At 44.3% G+C, this 19,190-nt stretch overlaps 1 protein-coding gene across 1 annotated transcript; it reads right to left on the bottom strand.

The window, feature by feature from the left end:
- Positions 1-7,759: 7,759 nt before the first annotated feature.
- On the bottom strand, positions 7,760-9,751 carry KIF2B (kinesin family member 2B). The gene has a single exon (XM_050920114.1). The coding sequence runs from the start codon at positions 9,749-9,751 to the stop codon at positions 7,760-7,762; it is 1,992 nt and encodes a 663-aa protein (XP_050776071.1).
- Positions 9,752-19,190: the final 9,439 nt, after the last annotated feature.

The following is a 19,190-nucleotide window of genomic DNA, read 5'->3' as shown; positions in this document are numbered from 1 at the left end:
TAATTTGACTGTGAATACTTGCATTTTATTAAATGCAAACAAAAGTGCCAACAGGAAGTTGCTTGGGACTTTACAAATTTACTTTACATAATCTTGAACAATAGACATCACTGTTATGCCAATCAAAATATTTGGCAATATTTGAGTTTATTGGTCATTCTACTGACCTTGTGCAGAGCTGATAAGTCAAAGAGGGATGACATGACTCCAGGGAGATCACAAACACGTGATACATTTTTTAACACTAATCTACCCTCTCATTGGTACATACATAAATATACATATATATTTAAAAGAATATGTACTGATGAAAAAAACCTATAATGCAGATTATCCTTTAATGATGACTTCATGCAGACAGAGTCACTCAAAAATAGATAGTTTATTCCCTCCATACTTACAGAGTTATTACGAGTGATCGAAAGTGAAGTATGTTTTAGGGAGCTTCTTGAAAGGCTGGTAAAACTTCACAGGTTCAATTTCTTCTCTTTAAAATGGACATAGAGATTGTCTATACTTGAAAAACTGCAGCTGCATCACTGAAGCACTTCAGTGTAGACATTCACTACAGCAACGGGAGGGGTTCTCCCATCAGCGTCGTTAATTAACCTCCCTTAGAGGCGCCAGCCAGGTTGGCAGAAGAATTCTTCTGTTGACCTTGTGTTGTCTCCACTGGGGATTAAGTCAGTTTAACTATATTGCTCGGAAGTATGGATTTTTCACTCACCTAAGCAACGTAGCTGAGTTGACTTAACTCTGGAGTGCAGACCTGGCCTTATTTACACCCATCCTCAGGAAGCAGCCATTCCAAGTATGGGGAGGTGAGCTGATTGGCAAACCAATAAGAAGAGGGAAAGGATTATTAGGTAATCAACCGTGACACTGAGAGCACTGGAGGTGATAGTAGGGCCTCAAAAGTAACTCCACAAAGCAGCAGGAGATAGGGAGAAAACTGAAGGAGGAGAAAGCATGGAAAGAAGCAGACGGTTGTTGCCCTGCACTTTGTGTGCCATTTACACCACTGCAAAGTGAAAGACTTTTCAGGCACAGTTGCCCGTTTTATGTGCAGAAACGCCAAGTTTGACACATTAACTCATAAATTTTGTACACGCAGTTAAAAAGCCCCACTGAAAATGTGACCGATCACATATAGCAGCTTCAGTGTTAGGGGGAAGCCCATCCACTGAAAGAAGAACAGTCTATTCACACACACATCGCCCCTAAGCAGCTCCAAGGGCTAAGAGAAAGTGGGCCAATATTTTCTCCCTCCAGACAAAGGGGCTGGAAGTGCGGCTGCCAACATTTCCTGCTGTGAGTTTTTGGTGGGCCCAGCTACCTCAGTGCCTGGCCAGTCACATATTCTTTCCTCCTGACATTTGCTTTCTCTTGTGTTTGAATTTAGCATGCTCCACTGCTATGCATTATGGGGCATCTCAAATCACTTTAGGGCACTCTACTGGCTCAAATCCAAGGGGTAACAGAAAGCAGATGCTTAAAGCTCAAGGGGCTTCCTGAGAAGTTTCCCTTGCTGTCTGGTCTGTTGATTATGTATTATTTGGAATTTCCAATTAACATGACGTGGTTTGGCAGGTTTCAGCTGCCTCAAGATTGGCCACAGAATGACAGTTAGTTTGGGAGTGAGGACTCCAGTGTAATGAGACACTCATACTTTAGGGAGGACCTTCTGAATTTGTGATAGCTTTAGTAGCACAATCAGTAATATCGCAAACACTATAACATAGCAAAGTAGACAGAGATAATACAAGCATCCAGAACTTGCAAACTCACTTTGCTGGGGAGCCCCATAGTAGGTAAGATGGCCTACAAGTAGTCCTTGCCCTATCAGGTTCCAGAAAATCTCCCAGGAATGCCTGGGCTGAACACCACCTTTTATCATAGGCCATGCTAACACCCACTATGCTGAATACATATTCAGTAGAGGTGTCGGTGTCCTTTCCTCATCTGTATTTCCTCACCCTATTCATGCTCAGCCTTTTACCTTAAGCTCATTATTGTATAGTTACCAGGACATAATATCATTTATTTGAGAGCAACAAACTCTAGAACTTGTCTGAAGATTCCTGAAGAAGAGCTCTGCGTAAGCTCAAAAGCTTGTCTCTCTCACCAACAGAAGTTGGTCCAATAAAAGATATTACCTCACCCACCTTGACTCTCTAATAGCCTGGGACCAACACAACTACAACAACACTGCATACAATTGGTTACCATAGCATTCTTAGGGTTGGACATCTGCTGAGTTTCTAACTTAAGATATCACAAGGTGCCATTTTATACCAGCTTAAGGTTATCTGTCAGCGGGTAACAACACTATCTTGTGACATAGGGTCTCCTACTAGTTAGTTGCTTATGTCAAGTCTATAGCTCTTAGCTTGAGTTAATTTGACTAAGTTGTTGTCTTACAGGCTTGAGACCCGTTGGCTTTTGCATTACTGCTTTAATCCAGTGGTTCTCAATTAGATATTTGCCTAGTTTTACATCAGGCTACAGAAAAAGCACTAGCGAAGTCAGTATAAACTAAAATTTCATACAACTTGTTTATACTGCTCTATATACTATACACTGAAATGTAAGTATAATGTTTATATTCCAAATGATTTATTTTATAATTATATGGTAAAAATAAGAAAGTCAGCTATTTTTGCAGTAGTAGTGTGCTGTGACACTTTTGTATGCACGTAATTTTTAAGTGAGGTGAAACTTGGGGGTATGCAAGACAAATCAAACTCCTAAAAGGGGTACAGTAGTCTAGAAAGGTTGAGAGTCATTGTTAGAATATGCCCATATATCTATAGCAAAATAGCTGGCTACAGCCTGTAGACCTGCCTCAGCCTCATATTTAGACAATTTTGTGACAAATCTTAATTTTATTAAAAATTCCTCTTCCCTGTTTATTTATCAATAGAGATTTTCACACAAAAACAGGATTCTTGTGTCTGAGACTTCACCTACTCTTGTTTTTCCCCCCCTCAACTCGAAGTCTTATCCTCGTATATCACATCACATCACAATCTGCTACGGAGAAAATGATTGGGAAGGCACCAGCAGAACAACAACTCTAAATGTGAAAACACAAAAAGAGGGAAATCTTCAAGAAATATCCTGAGGGATACAATCCTTGTTTCTGTGCACACATTTCTAGTAGCAATCGAGGATGAGAGGCACACTGCAAGGTGAATTGCTGCAGAACAGAATGTCCTTCAAAGTTCTCGCTGAGATGTCGCTTGCTCCGGTCGACAATAAAACGAAGGAGATACAAACACCTCATAAATCCTATTTTTAGATTCAGTTGGAGAAAGGTTTGTTATCTCACGATGCTAAGTGGGAGATGTGAGAATTTGAAATGTAATGTGTACTAAGAGTTTTTTCAGTATTGCCTGTTAGTGCAGTGGAATTTCAAACATAACCTTCTAGCATATAAAATAGGTGCTATGAAAAAATCATTCATTTAAATGTGGTTTTATTGTATTGCCAATAGAGATCACTTTCCTGGCTTTGTTGAAATTAGTTTAAGAATCATACATCTCTATAATGCAAAATCCTAGCATCTGTGAAAGTAAAAAAAATTGATGTGCATTACTAAACATTTGTTACTGGGTGCAACTAGTATTAGTTCCATCTGTCTTGAGGTTTGCCTGAGCAGAGAAACAGAAAAATCTGACAAAGGACCTCAAGTTTTAGCACAATAATAACAACGTGATGAGATATAGTACTGGGATAGTAAAAAAAGAAAGAACATAGGGACAAATCCACAGTGTCAGTGCTAAACTGAGCAAACTGCATGTAGCGCAGAGGACACACACCGCCTCAGTAGCAACACCTAGAGGCACTCTGTCTTCCAGAGTTCCTGGGTGCACAGGGGCTGCATACCCTTTGTAGGGCGCAGATTAAGCAGCCCCACTAGTCAATGTGTGACAGTCACCACCTTGGCTGACGCATTGGGGCCTGAACTACACCTTCAGTGCTAAAAGCAGAATCTGGGTTGTAACAGACTTGTTTCCTCTGCAGCTAGGGCAAAGCGGGGAACTTGTAATACACTCACCAGTGGGTTACAAATGCCTGTGTTTTGAGATGGATGGAATGGTGAATTCGTGGCTCTGATTCCTCTCTGAGAAACAGCAACAGCTCCTGTGCACCCCAGGATGTCAGAGCTGCAATTCTGTTGGGCCCTTGCTTTGGTCTGCTCAGGAGTAGGCTATTTATGCCTCCTCCTGATCTCAATGTGCACATAGGGCCAGGTAGCCTCTGTCCCTTGATTCTTACCCAGACAATACTTTGCAGAGTCAACCAGATACTAATGAGCACAGGATGGGTTAAGGAGAGCAGTACTGCCGACTTAAAAAATAGTAAGTCACCTCCCCCCCCCAAAATCATGAAATTTATTTAAACAAAATGTTTTTGTTTTTCTATTGGTTTTCTGGTTTATAAGCATTTATGTTTCATGTTTTCATAGCTTTTCTCCACAACCACGCAGCCCACCAAGTTACTTAAAAAAATGAAAGCTGTGATTTTCACATACCGTGGCTCCAGGAGCTGCAGTATTAAAGAAAACCACCAAATTTTGAGAGACTTGAGAGCTGGCCATGCTAGGGGAGCTCAGAAGAGAGGAAATGACTGAGCAGCTGAAAGGGAGGATTTCCAGCTGGGACTGCACAGGTGAGTGAATAACTCCCAAATATAGAGTGGTAAAGGCAGATCAAGAAAGCAAGCCAAGGCCCTAGGTGTGGCCAGGGAAGAAGGTGGATACAAGTTCACAGAGCAAAGCCATGGACACTTTCAAAAACCAGGATTTTTCATTTAATTCTTCAATTCAGTCAATGCAGAATAATTTACATGTGTGTTTGTTGTTGCTAGGTTTCTTTGTTTGTTTGTTTTTTAAATCTGCTTAATCCACAATTTCAAACCCAAAACACCAAGTGAAGTTCGCTGTTGCAAATCCACATACAGGAAAACCAAAGAAAAAGCTTGGACAAAGCCCCAGAAACCATAATGGATGAGTTTTGCTCACCTCTATACATATCAAATGATTTCTGATTATGCAGCAAGTTTGCTAAAGCAAAGGATGATATAGAAGAGAAGATAATCAAATTACAGGAAGGGAGAAACAAGCTGAATCTATAAATTATATAATGATTCTAATGGCAAATGCTCATTCAATTAATTACTTTGCTAGTTCCCTAGGAACCAGTAGACTGTGCTTTTGAGTCACTTCCCAAGCCGAGACCCAGAGAGATTCCTTATCATGTAGGTCATGGGTTGGCAACCTTTGGCATGCAGCCCATCAAGGTAATCCGCTGGTGGGTCACGAGACATTTTGTTTACGTTGACTGTCCGGAGGCTCCCAGTGGCCACGGTTCACTGTTCCCAACCAATGGGAGCTGCGAGAAGCAGTGGCCAGCAAGTCTCTGTGGCCTGCACCGCTTCCTGCCGCTCCCATTGTCTGGGAACGGCGAACTGTGGCCACTGGGAGCTGTGGGGGGCCGTGCCTGCAGACGGTCAGTGTAAACAAAACGTCTTGCGACGCACCAGCGGATTACCCTGATGGGCCATGTGCCCAAGATTGCTGACTCCTGATGTAGGTATAAACAAAAACAGAATGTTCTGTTTCGTGCCTATGATGCAGACCATACTGTCTGCTAGAATTTTTTTCAGCTCATTAAATCTCTACTTCTAATATGCCTAACTCAATGCATAACCATGTCGCTAATATACTTTATTCCTCAGCTTTACATCTTGGACATGACCTCACACCCTAGCATTAGGAACATAGGCCTGGAATCAGCATATAGGACAAGCACAGGGAGAGAACATCACCCACCCCTAGTCCCTAAAGGGAATCTGTGCAAAAGATATTATGACTCCAGGCTGTATTAGCTTCTTCACAGAGAAGCTCCAAGCTGTGGAACCCTCCTCTTCACACACATACAGTTAAAGGGAAGGGTCAGGGGAAGTTTCCCAGCATCATCACCTTGTGATTACCTGGCAGTGCAGCTCCCGATGGGATTTAGGTGGGATGCAGGCCTAGGTGGGATTTAGGATCTGGTATCTCTTTCAACCCCACCTCTCCATCACCTCTGATACAAGAATTCAGAGGAGATGCCAAATGGGAAAACTCAAAGAGTTTTCTCTTCCACAAAAACCAGGAAGGAGCCGTAATGGAGGGGGAACTCCCCATCCTCTCCCAAAGTTATTTTTGGAATACCAGAGACTTTTTTTCAGCTGGAAGCTGCTATTTCCCAGGCTTTTGTACTTGCTCTTGGAAACAGCATCTCTTAATTTGACATGCAATAATGCTAGCCAGAGAAGAATGAAGTAATTGCATACACTATTAGTGCTGGAAGAAATAGGATGTTAATACAGCTATGTTTGAAAAGGGCTTTGAAGATGAAAAGTCTGAGTATTACCACTAGTCAATCAGCATTTAAACATTTGTGTCTAACGAATTCACCACTGTAGATACTGCTTCCTTCAACACAGCTGCCCACCGCTAAAGGGACAAGAGGACAAATCTTCTACCAGAAATGGAAAGGGAGCATTAGAATGACTGATGGCATCGGAGCTATGAAGGAGACTATTGGAGACATCAGCTTCTAGTTCTGAGCCCATTCCAAAGGCCATTGAAGTCGACAGGCGTTCTTCTGTTGACTTCAACAGGCTCTGGACCAGGTCCTCAGACACGCAATAGGATAAGCTGGTTGATGGTATCAAAAGCCAAGTAGGAAGAGGAAAAGAGCAGAGATTGCCATCAATTAATTCTGTATTATTTACACATTTTAATCTCACAAATATTTATTTGTTGCCCTATATCGCTCAGGAATATAACCAAATTAATTTCTAAAATGAATAAGAAGTCTAGATGTGTACCAGAAGGTTTAGCATAACTGCTATCCAACAAAGAGCAGTTTCTGTAGTATTTCACATCAGGGATGATGCAACAATCTACGGCTATCTTTCATCTTATGCCTTTAGCACAGTAATGTGCAAATGCAGCTTTTCTGGCCCTTTGGTCTGGCAAATTGTTTCTCTTCAAGGTCTTTGATACAGGGCACTATATCCTCTAGTTCCCTCTCAAGCCCTTGAAGGCACATCACTTTTGATTTTGAATTTCTCCCCATAGGACTGTCATAGGACAGTATCTTATTCCTTGGCCTGATTTCTGGGAAGGAAGAAGTTTTTCTTTTATTTTTTTAAATGACTCGCAAGAATAGAGGTGAGAGAGAAAAAATAGAAGGGGCATATTCTATATGCTTATTGCTTATAGACACAAAATAACCCCAATAATATTCCCCAAAAGTATCACTCTCAGAATAGAAAAAACAGCGCTTTGCACTCTAACACCTTTTAAAATCACTCAAAATGCCTAACTCCCTGGGAATCTGTTCTCAAGTTGGTACAGCTTGACAGAATGCAGGAATAGGCAGTATCTAGAAAGGTACAAATATATATATTTTAAAGGGATATGAGGGAAGCCTGCATATGTGAGATTCAATTTCTTTTCTCTGAGTTCCCTGCTTTTCCCTAGTGATTAGCCCCTACACCCTGCATGGTTCTGCTATCTGCAATGAGAAACTATCTGGTGATATCTCAGGAATGTTTTCACTCTAGCCCGAAATGCCGTTCAAGAGAGAAACAAACAGGACATCTTTTAAGTATCCTTTAAGCAATCAAGTTGTTGGGTGGCTAGAGCCACGGTATCATAACAATTGCCATCTTAAGGTAGTTTACAATCTTTCTGCCCAATTTACAGAACACGGGATCTCTTCACACTGATCTGGTTGCCGCCATGTTGTTCCTTACGCAGGATTGACCGGAATGATTTCACTTTATCTTGGATCTCAGTCAGAATGCCAATCTTTTGCCCCAGGACTGCTTCAAACTGTGCAGCATAAAAATCCACGTCATAATCTATTTCTTCAGCCACTTCCAGGAACACTTTCAACCACCGAAGAGACTCCTGGTGCTCATCTATAAGTGCTTTCTCATCCAACTCTTTTCTTTTCTTCTGGGCTTTCTCTCTGGCATTGAAAGTAAACAACTGAGGAGAGACTTCCTCCTCTTTCTGTACACAAAATACTTTGAACTCATCTGTTTCAGGCAAGCTCTGTACAGTCCATGGTTTCTTCAGGTCATCCAGCTGATATGGGAACTGGGTGATGACTGGATGTAACTGTCCAAGAGAATTAGGATCTACAGTCAGTTCCTTCACCCTGTTGGCATACCTTAGAGTATTGAGAGTGTGCTCACAGGATCTCATCCCTGGAGAGATGGTGGCGATCATGCACGTGCATGAGTTCTCCCCTATGAACGAGTCCCTTAAAACCTGGGTGAGTTTGCTAGCCCTGAATGGGGTATGGGCTTTGTTGCGCCCGAGGGCCCTGATGCATTCCTTGAGTGCCAGGAGACTCTTGTTAATCTCAGCCCCTTCCAGCCTCGTCCGCCTGTCCGCACTGCCGGTGTCGGCTCCTCTCTCATTCCCAGCCAAGTCAATTAGGGAAAACTTGCCGTGCAGCTTCCCTCTCTTCCGGAGGATGATCTGGAAGATGGCATGGCTGCGGGAGGAGTGGGTGTTGGCAGAGGTCTGGCCTGACGTCCTGCACCTGTTGCCCATCTCGATGAGCTTCATGACATCCTCCACGCAGCTGACCTCCTCCTCCTGCAGCCCCACCACCTGGATCTGCTGCTTGCCATCTTCCAGCACATTCAGCCTATTCCTCCAGTTGAGCAGGTCGTACACCTTGCCCCCATAGATCTCAAAGAAAGCCCCGTAGACCTGGAGCTCCAGTTGCTCGTAGCTGGGCTCCCGAAGCCAGCAGAAGACATCCTGGGCTGCCAGGGTGTAGATGCCCTTGGGGCAGCCCTGGCCCTTGGCGGAGAGGTCTCCCACCATGGTGTGGGTCTTGCCGCTCCCCGTCTGGCCGTAGGCGAAGCAGGTGGCCATGCCCCCGCGGAAGATGCTCTCCACCAGCGGCTGGGCCGTGTGCCTGTACACCAGCTCGTTAGGGACGCTCTCGTCGAAGGCGTGGTCGAAGCGGAAGGTCTGGCTCTCCAGGTAGCGGCTCAGGTCCAGCCTCTGCCGGGCCTCGTGCACCACCACCACGCCCCGGCAGGGCACGGTCACCACGTCGAAGTCCTGCAGCCCGGCCTCCCGCGGGTTGAGCGGCCGCTTGCGGACGCAGACGCGGATCCGGTGCTGGGGGCCGGGCTCGGGGCCGCCCAGCGCCCCGCCGTGCAGGCGGCCCCGGTACTCCTGGATCATGCAGATCACGTCGTAGTTGGGGTGCGGCGAGCCGGCCGCCTGCTGGGCTCGCTGCTCCCGCAGCTCCCGCTGCCGCCGCCGCCGCTTCTGGCGCAGCTCCTGCAGCCGCTCCACCTGCCGCACGCACGGCGATTTCCTGCCGGGGCTGCAGCGCCCCGCGCGGGGCCGGCCGGGCTCCGGCTCTCCGCCGTCCCCGCAGGGCTTCTCCAGCTGGGCGGGCGTCGCCGCCGGCCCGGCCGGGAGGCTCTGGTCGCCCTGGGCGGAGCAGGGCGCGGCGGGGGCCAGGTGGGGGTTGAGGGCGAAGGCGAGCTGCAGCTCCACCCTCTTGCCCTTGTTGGCCCCCTGCTCGACCCACTCCACGGTGAGGCTGGAGCTGTCCCGGTGCAGCGCCGTGACCAGCGCCGGGTGGATGCGCCCGTCGCTGCGCTTGATCTCCAGGTAGGAGCCGACCAGGATGCTCCCGAACTGGCCGGCCATGCGCTGCGGCGGCGGGGCGGCCCCGATCCCCGGCAGCAAAGGGAAGCGGGAGAAAGGGGCGGCGGGAGGGAGCGGGGAGCCCGAGGGAGGCGGCAGCAGGGGGCAGGAGGCGCCCCGGGGGCTGAGAGCTGCCCACCAGCGCATGGCGACGTCCGCCCCAGCCGCCCGCTGGGCAGCGCCCGGCGTCACAATGAGCTGGGGCCGGGACGTCAGGCTGGTGGGGCAGAGCCGCAGGCCCAGACGGCTGCCGAACCTCCAGCACCGTCTCTTCTCGGCCACGGAGCAGGGGGGAGAGCGGAGCCCCGTTAACAGAGCTAAGCGAGGACAGCTGGAGGTGGCAGACAGGGCCTAGGAGAGAGGGTCAGCTATTCAAAAGTCAGTGAGAAACCACAGCCCCACTAGAAACTGCTCAGATCCTCCCCTGAAACATGTCAACTTCATCCCTCAGCTAATCTACGCATTTCTTCTTTCCTAGCGCTGGCCTGAATGCGGGAATAAAAGGAGTCACCCAACATCTCCCACGTTTCCCAGATGTAGTCTTGACTTTTCTTTGCTCCCTGATGATTTTTTTTTTTTAATAGGAGGACGGTGGGAACAACAGCCACTTCCACCCTTCCAAAGTCCTGCTTGAATTTCCAGGCTAGTGCATCCGTGCTATGACACATCACGTCGAAGGACATCAGTCACAGGGGTAGCTAATGTGACTGCTATCACAGTTTAGCGTGGTGCAGAAATGCAGAAATTCAACAAGGCATTTTCCGCCAGACTGTAAAAAACCGCAAAAGCAAAGGATAAAAATAAAAACTGCCACCTTCCATTGTTCATGTATAAATATGAAAACAATGTTCTTACTTTAAAGACAGTCTTAGGCTTTGTCTATACTACAGTTTTGTTGACAACTGTCAGCTTTTGTTGACCAACAACGGAAGTGTACACACTGAAATGCTCCTCCCGCCTATGTAACTCCCCTCCTGCGTCCACATCATAAAACCATCTGAAATGCTCCTCCCGCCTATGTAACTCCCCTCCTGCGTCCACATCATAAAACCATCTCAGTGCGAGGCATAGGGCTTATGCTGGTGTAGTTAGGGTGACGCAATGTCTGTGTAAACCTATGTTCCTTGCAGTGGCTGTTAGCTGTCATCCTTGTCAAGAAAGTGGGCTCATGGTCTGCTGCCTGGGCTCTGCTCCAAGCCAGGTTGTCACCCAGGCTCATGGCTTGAACTGGTGCCCAGGTTCCCCACTATCCAGAGTAAGCCTTGCTCTCCACCAGGGTCCCAGCTCCCTGCTCCTCCTCAGGAGCACAGCAGTTGACTGGACTCCAGGTGCAGATCTCCCCCTCGGAGGCAAGAAGCCCTGGGTGGCTGCGCCCTTGCTCCCAGCTGGGAGGTTGAAAGCAAGAAAAGCCCCAAGGGGCAGCTGGGCTCCTGGTAGAGAGCTGCATGGAGCTAAGAGCCCTGGCTCTCAGTGCCCCACACTGCCGCTCTTCAGTTGGTGGAAGCACTCCTAGTGAGGAGACACACCACCGACAGGAGGGCAAAGTGGACAACAGCCACTGCAGTAATTAGTGTAGTGGCTGCAAGGTAACCTAACATAGGTCAACTTATCTTTGTACTGTAGACAGAGCCTTAAATGTCTGTTGCACCCAGGGGCGGCTCCAGGCCCCAGGCCCCAGCACGCCAAGCGCCTGCTTGGGGCGGCATGCCATGGGGGGCACTCTGCCGGTCGCCAGGAGAGTGGCAGGCAGGGTGCCTTTGGTGGCATGCCTGCAGAGGGTCCACTAGTCCCGCAGCTCCGGTGGACCTCCCGCAGGCAAGCCTGCGGAGGGTCCGCTGGTCGCGCGGCTCGACCGAAGCCGCGGGACCAGCGGACCCTCCGCAGGCACGCCTGCGGGAGGTCCACCGGAGCCGGGGGACCAGCGAGCGGCAGAGCGCCCCCCACGGCATGACGTCGTGCTTGGGGCGGCAAAATGTCTAAAGCTGCCCCTCATTGCACCCCGCTTGAAAAGCACATGGGTTTAAGGGTTAGCAAAGGAAAAATATTTGTAGTGGATACATTTTGCCCACCAGAGAAGGAGAAGAATTTAATATTATTTGAATAACAAAAAAGAATAGAAGCAGCTATTTTTAATCTCAACATTTGTATTACGTTATTCAGTCATCTAAAGGTTTCTCTAAATAATGAATCATCAGGCTCTGGTTACACAGAAAACATTTCAACGGCCTGATTTGTTTGAAGAGATTTGATTCATGTTAACAGGTTGATTCAGGCACTCAATGTTTTTAGATACTACAGCAATAAGCCTGGTATAAATGTCTACAGCTAAGTAGGCAGGTTTGTTTTTTCAAGTTTATGCCTTTACAGGTAACGAATTTTTAAGGGGTTCTTCAAATATTTTTTCAACATTTTTTTGACTGGTAATCTAAAGTGATTATGACAATACTAAGTATAAGTAAGATAATCAGAACTTAATGATTCCCCTCCCTTCCCGCCTCCCCACAATAGCCCATATTTTAATTTGTTTGGGCCAGTAACTAAATGTAAAGCCAATGCAAAAAAAGCGTGTGTGGATTGGGTTTGAGTGGCGAGACACTGGGGCCATACTTTGAGGTGTGGGGTGTTCTGAAACTATTCAGAATGAAGGGTTGAAAAAATATGAGACACCTCAGAGTAAAATAATGGAGTCTTGGAAGTTCTTTTTTCCCCAGGAAAAGTATTTTCCAGCCAATACTGATATATTATAATAGCCCGTAGTAGAACATCCATTAACTTCCAAATTGTTGCGCTGGGACATAGCCGCATGACTACCATTGCATTTATTTGTGGGTGCCTGACAAAATCCCCATGCCTCTGATTGTGGTTTCAGATTAATTAAACAAAAAAGAAAAACGTTACGGCAAAATTATATCACGTATGGACAGAGCTAGTTCTTGGTTAAGGAGGTAAATTACATACCATCGAAAATGCCTACTTGATGAACAGGGTAGTTTGGCAAGACTGCACCAATTTGCTTTGTAGGATTTTTGTGAGAAGTTTGCCAGCTCTACTGCTAGATAAGACAGAGGATGAGCAGAGCAGCAATATTACAGGGTAAAGAGGAGTCCTGCTTTTAAATTGTTATTCAGTCTTCCATGCCAATGTTGTCTTTCTTAATGTTAGCCTTAGCAGAAACTCAGCTGTCAGATCCAGAGGTCAAGACCTGCTGAAGTAGTCCCCTACAAAAGGGCGATAGGGACATTATGAAACCAATCCTCGTGGCAAGTGACTTTTCTTTTTTTAAGTTGGAAGATCTTTTTAGAGTCTTACAGAGACAGCTGAATTCAGACAAGCTTCTGTCTGGGGAATTTGACATTCACTGTTGAACAGCCTACAACTTTTATCCATCTGATGTTTCCAGAGGCTCTCTATTCTATTACATGTGCATGAGAAACCTCACTCAATCCTAAATTGCATAAGCATTTGCAGGCCCTGAGCCTTAATTAGTGTCATCACAGTAGTATGATATGATTAAGTTTAATACAGATACTGCCATAGCCCTGAAAAACAATAAGTGAAAGTCAGCTCCTTTTTGGTTCTTAGGCTAGTGTGAGCCCTGTCCAGAAAGGATGGGATGTGCAAAGGTGTGAGTTAGATGCTCAATCCTGGGGAATTTCAGTGGAATCTAGATCCCTAACTTCCTTAGGCTCCTGTGAAAAATCCTAGCCAAGTACATATAATAAAACACTTGTGAGCTATATACTGTTTGAAATGGGGACTTAGCTTTTCTGTCATGAACAAACAATCTGACTACAATGGAAGTCAAGGGTGCTATCATATTCCAGGGTTGGGCCATATGACGACTATGGAAATGGACAATAGGATGTTATGGACTCTTTTCTTTATAAAATCTGCAATGCATCAGTTGCACAACTTTTTAAAAAGACTAGAAGATAAGCTCATAAATAATGCCATTGTTTAGAGGTATATTCTTGACATTTCAGCTCCTAGGTCTTTTTCAAGGGAGTATTCTGGAGAATATTAAATAGCCAGTTGCATCTTAAATACTAATCTCCTAAGAGAAAAAAAACATCAAATCAGCTGTTTATAGCATTGTTGTAAATTGGCACCTAGCAGCTGTTCAGTTCATTTGATCACACTAGGTTCTCGGCTTCCCCAGCACACCCATCCAATCTGAAGTTGATTTAGTGCTTCATAAGAACTGATTTTATTACCCAGCCTCACTTTGATAGTGAGCACTCAGCAGTTTCTCCTTTTCTAAGATAACCACTGGCCACTCTCTGTTCGGAGCCCTTATAATCTGTTGGTAATTGAAACGGGTTTATAACAATAAGGATGTGCATGGATCTATTACCATGTCTCCTTCTAAAGAAGGTTGGTTCAATTTTCAAATTATATACTGGCCATTAAATCACAGATTTTAAATGCTGAATAATGCAAAACAATGTGCTCCTGGTTTTCAGAGTCAATAAGCACCTGCAGAACTGCATGGTATCTGTTTCAGTGATTGGTTCACCGCCATTCTGACAATGAGGCCAAGTGTGTGGTGTTAGGCACACAAAATCAGAGGCTGCTTTTGTACATGTTGACTCTATGCATCAGCTTCCCCCATTCTGTAAAATGGGATAATACTAATAATCTAACTCAAGCAAGCATCAGTCTGGGATTCCCATGGACATTTGGGAGCTGCCCCCAATTATTCCTGCTCATTTGTGCTGTCACTTTTGAAGTATATTTGCATAAGGCTATTTTATAATCCAAGTCAGACACTCCAGCCTGTGAGCTGGAGTGCCGTAATTCATACCTGCTGCATTTAACAGCACTCGGCCTTCAGCCTCATTCTAACAGTGCACAAGGTGTGAATTATTACACCATAACTCATGCCCAAGCGTGACTTGCTGCTCACACATCAAGTTGCTATCTAAATGCAGCCATGGTTTTGTATATAAGAGAAAATTTGTGCAAATATATCACTGATAATGAGCATAGTTTTTAAAACACTATTGTACTTATTGTCAGTTTGAGGCTGCATTTCTTAAACCTTGGCAAATATTAAATCTTTTGGATGCCATGTAGTTGCTTCAAGCTTCTAAGACTATTAGTTGTAGGCAGGAAAAATGAGGGGGTAAACCAATACAGTGATCAATTCAGTCACTGAAAAACAAGAAGTAAAATAATCTTCCCAAGTGACAGAGGCCCCTGTTCAAGAAAACACAAGCATGTGCATAACTTTAAACATATACTTAAGTTGTCCTGAAATCAGTGAGATCTAAGCAGATGCATAAGTGGTTTCTTGGATCAGGACCCAAGAGAGGAAAGTTGAAATTTCAACACACTGTCCATTTTAATTTACTGTAAAATTTCTTCTTTTTTTTCAAGTCCTTGAAGTCACAACTTGGTATGAGAACACTGTCTTTCCATTTCCTAATATGTCCCACCGTACACTCTGCTGCAATATCACAACTGCTCTTCATCAGCACTGAAGCAGAGAGGTGTACCTTGATAGATATGGTAAATCCATTAGTATTCTAGCATTCAGAGGTTCTATATGTCTGTGATGTTTACATCAGTGTATAAACCAAAAATTTTATAAAGGAAATTTGACAGCCAAATGCAAGACCAAGGTCATTGGGAGATTGCTTCCCATAGACGTTACTTATGGATAATTATTTATATCAGGGTAGTTTCTAAGCAGCAGAGTCAGTGATCAGGACCACATTGTGCTGGGCTGTGTACAAAAATGTTTGAAAAGAGATAGGTCATCTCCAAGAAGTAGGCAGCCTGGGTTGCAACAGCACATAACAGGTAGATTAAAAGGATGCCTGAGGAAGGAAGCTGTGTCTCATCTCATCTCCTGAGAAGGGGGGGGAAGCTACATCTCTTCTTCCGTGTTTCATTTATCTACAAGTATAAGTTCTGCAAAGGATTCTCAGAGTACATGTCCCCAAAATAGTGCAATGGACCCACCACCACCTTAAACGCCAATACCTTTTGCCAACATTCACTTCTTGGTTCCTTTCCCTGTTTACATGTGATCAGAGCTATCAACGATTCTTCTTCATTACGGTCCCTGGCATGGTTTTGTAGCTCTTGGGGTTCCAGTCCTGTTTTCTTCCATCTTCTCTTGACAGACTCTTTCCATCATATCCTCGGTCTTCCATGTCTTTTCTTCTTGTCCTCTTCCTCCCACGCTTTCTTTGCTCGGTCTTTCTTCCCCTATTTTTATCACTTGTCCAGCCCACCTCAAAGTGTGCTCTCCAGCCATCTATGATTTGTCAATATAAATGTCTTTTTAAAAAAATCATCACGAATGACAGGAGTAACATTCTCTGCAAACTTGCAGTCATCAGAGAGTACAAATAATGTGCTACTGTGATGGCATAACATGCCATCTGTCAGAAGGAGACTCTTTACTATTACAGAATATAAACAGAATCCCACATTTCTTTAGTTAGATGCAGTTTGTAGCTGCAAACAACAATCAGTATGACAGAAGAACTGAACGAAAAGCTGCATTTACAACACCAAACATTAATACAGACAGACAATCAATCCTTCATGCCAAAACCATGGTGATAAGATTAATCATGATAATGCTACTAATGATGATGATAATATTTTGCACTATTTCATTGGAGCTGTGTGGATTCAGGGATCTGCCCCCACAATCTCCTTGCAGGAATGGAATCCTAGTTACCAGTCTCTGAAAATAGGCTTGATAATGGAAACAATTATTGATCGTTAATTATAGCAACACAGATGGGGGCTTCTATATTAGTGGAAAGTGTGTCCTATATAACATTCGACAGGGAAATGGAATCATTGCCAAACCCATAGATTTTTAATACAGCTACGCTGTGGCTTTCTGAGCAATGGAAAATCTTTTGTTCACCTCATGAAGTAATAAAAAACAAAATAATTATCAGGACCATTATAAAAGAGAAGATAAAGATGAGTAAACCCATTGAAAGGAAAATCACAGATTACAATGAGTTACAAAAATGAAAGCAATCTATTTTCTACTCAATGTTTTAATGAAGCACTATCCGTTTTTATTATTATGTATCTATGAGCAGAAAGTAGTATTTAAAATTAATGTTACTGATCCAGAAATCATAGAGACTTGATGCTGCTAATTCAAACAACAATTTATTTGGGCCTAATTGATTTTGTGGTTAGAAATACTATCGTAATGTTTAATACACAGAAATCTTTTAATAATAAACTTTTCAGTTAATCTTTCTGACGAGCCTCAATTGGCTGAAAGTATCATCAGAGATGTACATATATATACTGTAGAGGAGTTGTATAATATTAATTGTGAAGCTGTGCAGTCAATCATTTTAACTCTGAAAATCTCAAAGTGCTTTACAAACATTGCATGATCCTACACTGAGAACCATGTGGGCAGAGGCTCTTTGAAGACAGTGCACCTCCAGAAGGCTACATAGACTCCTTGCAGTTCTCAGCACAAGAATGGAGTGTAAGGGTATGTCTGCACTACAGTCCCAGGATGCAATTGCAGCTCGTGCAAACATTCCTGAGCTAACTTTATCTAGCTAACTCGGTTACTGGAGCAGTGAAGCCATGGCAGCATAGGCTGTATGAGCCTACCAGGAGCTCTGGGGTCATAATGATTGAGTCAAATGCTTTATGGACAGCATATGCAGCCCTTCAAAGCTTAGATTAAAAATTACAAGGGCAATCAATCCTCATGCTCCAGCATGTAATACGAAGACTGCCTAAAATTAAGAAATTCCTCTCAAGGTGCGTTATTATGCAAGTATATTACGAGACATTCTCATCTGCATTAGAGATGAGGGACTTCCTGGCATCTAGGATGCAGGGCTTATTTCAGACATACCTTGAGTGGCTATCAAGTCAGCATTTGTGTGTTAGCTTTTCCTTTCAGTAATGGTTGAGCAGGTTGTTTTTTGCTGGCTTTTACTCCACTCTGAAATATTATTTTGGAATAAACAGGACCAATAAACCACTGGGATTTGAACCCAGGATCTTTAGGGAGAGCAAGGAGATTCGGAATTTGCATCTTATGGGACGCAGTGTAGTCTGGAGAAATACTTTTGAGACTGGGAGTCAGAAGGTCCTGAGTTCTAATTTTGGCTTGCTGCCGACTGGCTGGGAGGCCTTGGGTAAGTCACTTTATCTTCCAGCCTTTGTCCATATATAAAATAGAAATAATATTTATCTACATTCCAGAGACTTTGTAAAGATTAATTAGTATAAAGTGGTACACTATATAAGTGCTAAGTATTAAAATGGTCTTATTTTATGTACTGTCCACCATCAACATCCAGGACAATACAATACTTTTCTCTGGGAATGTACATTTTAAATGGACAATTCAACAGCTAAAAACCCATGAATGACTTGATATTTCTCTCATCTGGTGTAAAATTGGTAAAGTAAAAAGCAGCTTGGTCTCCCACACTTGATTAGTTTTCACGGCTGCCCCAAGACAGTGATCATCTTTAGTTTTCTCCAGAACTGACAAACACTGATGTACTAACACCTGTTCAGTTATAAGTCCAGATCCTGCTTGTGGACAAACAAGATACCTATAAGCATGTATGTCATCCCTAGAAAATCTGTTTCAGACAGCCTCTTTGGAAACCCCCTGTTTTTCACATCTGAACACATATGCAAAAATAAGTAGGGTCCAAATATTTAACTACAGTTTTCACTGTGCTGTACTCATCACTGTTTGTTCTCGGTGATGGCTCATCTAACGAATCCTTAATCTCTTTCAGTTTATCACATTTGAGAGATATAAAAGTCATAAACTCTCATTGTCATCTGATATTCTTGTAGGTGAGGAACTGCATCGGCAGCACAAAAGCTAACTTGTGGTCAGTGCAGTGGTAATTTATTAGCGCAGAGATTAACCTTTAACACATGTCCAATAACTTCATTGCCCCACAGGAGACATTTATTTTAGTTTCAGTACTCCCAAGTGCCATCACTTTTTTTGTATCCAGCAGCTCCTACAAAGCTAAGTCATGTCCCAGATTCTATTGGATGGAAACTGTCTCCACTTTAAGCTTTCAGTGGTACGGATTAAACAGTCCTTGTCTATCATAACCTTAGTCCCAGATTTGGACCTTAGCGTCCAAAATATGGGGGTTAGCATGAAAACCTCCAAGCTTAGTTACCAGCTTGGACCTGGTACTTGCTGCCACCACCCAAAAAATTAGAGTGTTTTGGGGCACTCTGGTCCCCCTGAAAAACCTTCCCTGGGGACCCCAAGACCCAAATCCCTTGAGTCTCACAACAAAGGGAAATAATCCTTTTTCCCTTCCCCCCTCCAGGTGCTCCTGGAGAGATACACAGACACAAGCTCTGTGAAATTACACAGAGTGACTCCCCCTCTCTGTTTCCAGTCCTGGAAACAAAGTATTTTTCTATTCCCCCAGAGGGAATGCAA

The sequence above is a fragment of the Gopherus flavomarginatus genome, chromosome 12 (assembly GCF_025201925.1).
Source record: "Gopherus flavomarginatus isolate rGopFla2 chromosome 12, rGopFla2.mat.asm, whole genome shotgun sequence".
Classification (NCBI taxonomy): domain Eukaryota; kingdom Metazoa; phylum Chordata; order Testudines; family Testudinidae; genus Gopherus; species Gopherus flavomarginatus.
Note: the sequence above shows the minus strand (reverse complement) of the source record. Positions and strands in the feature narration are given on the sequence as shown.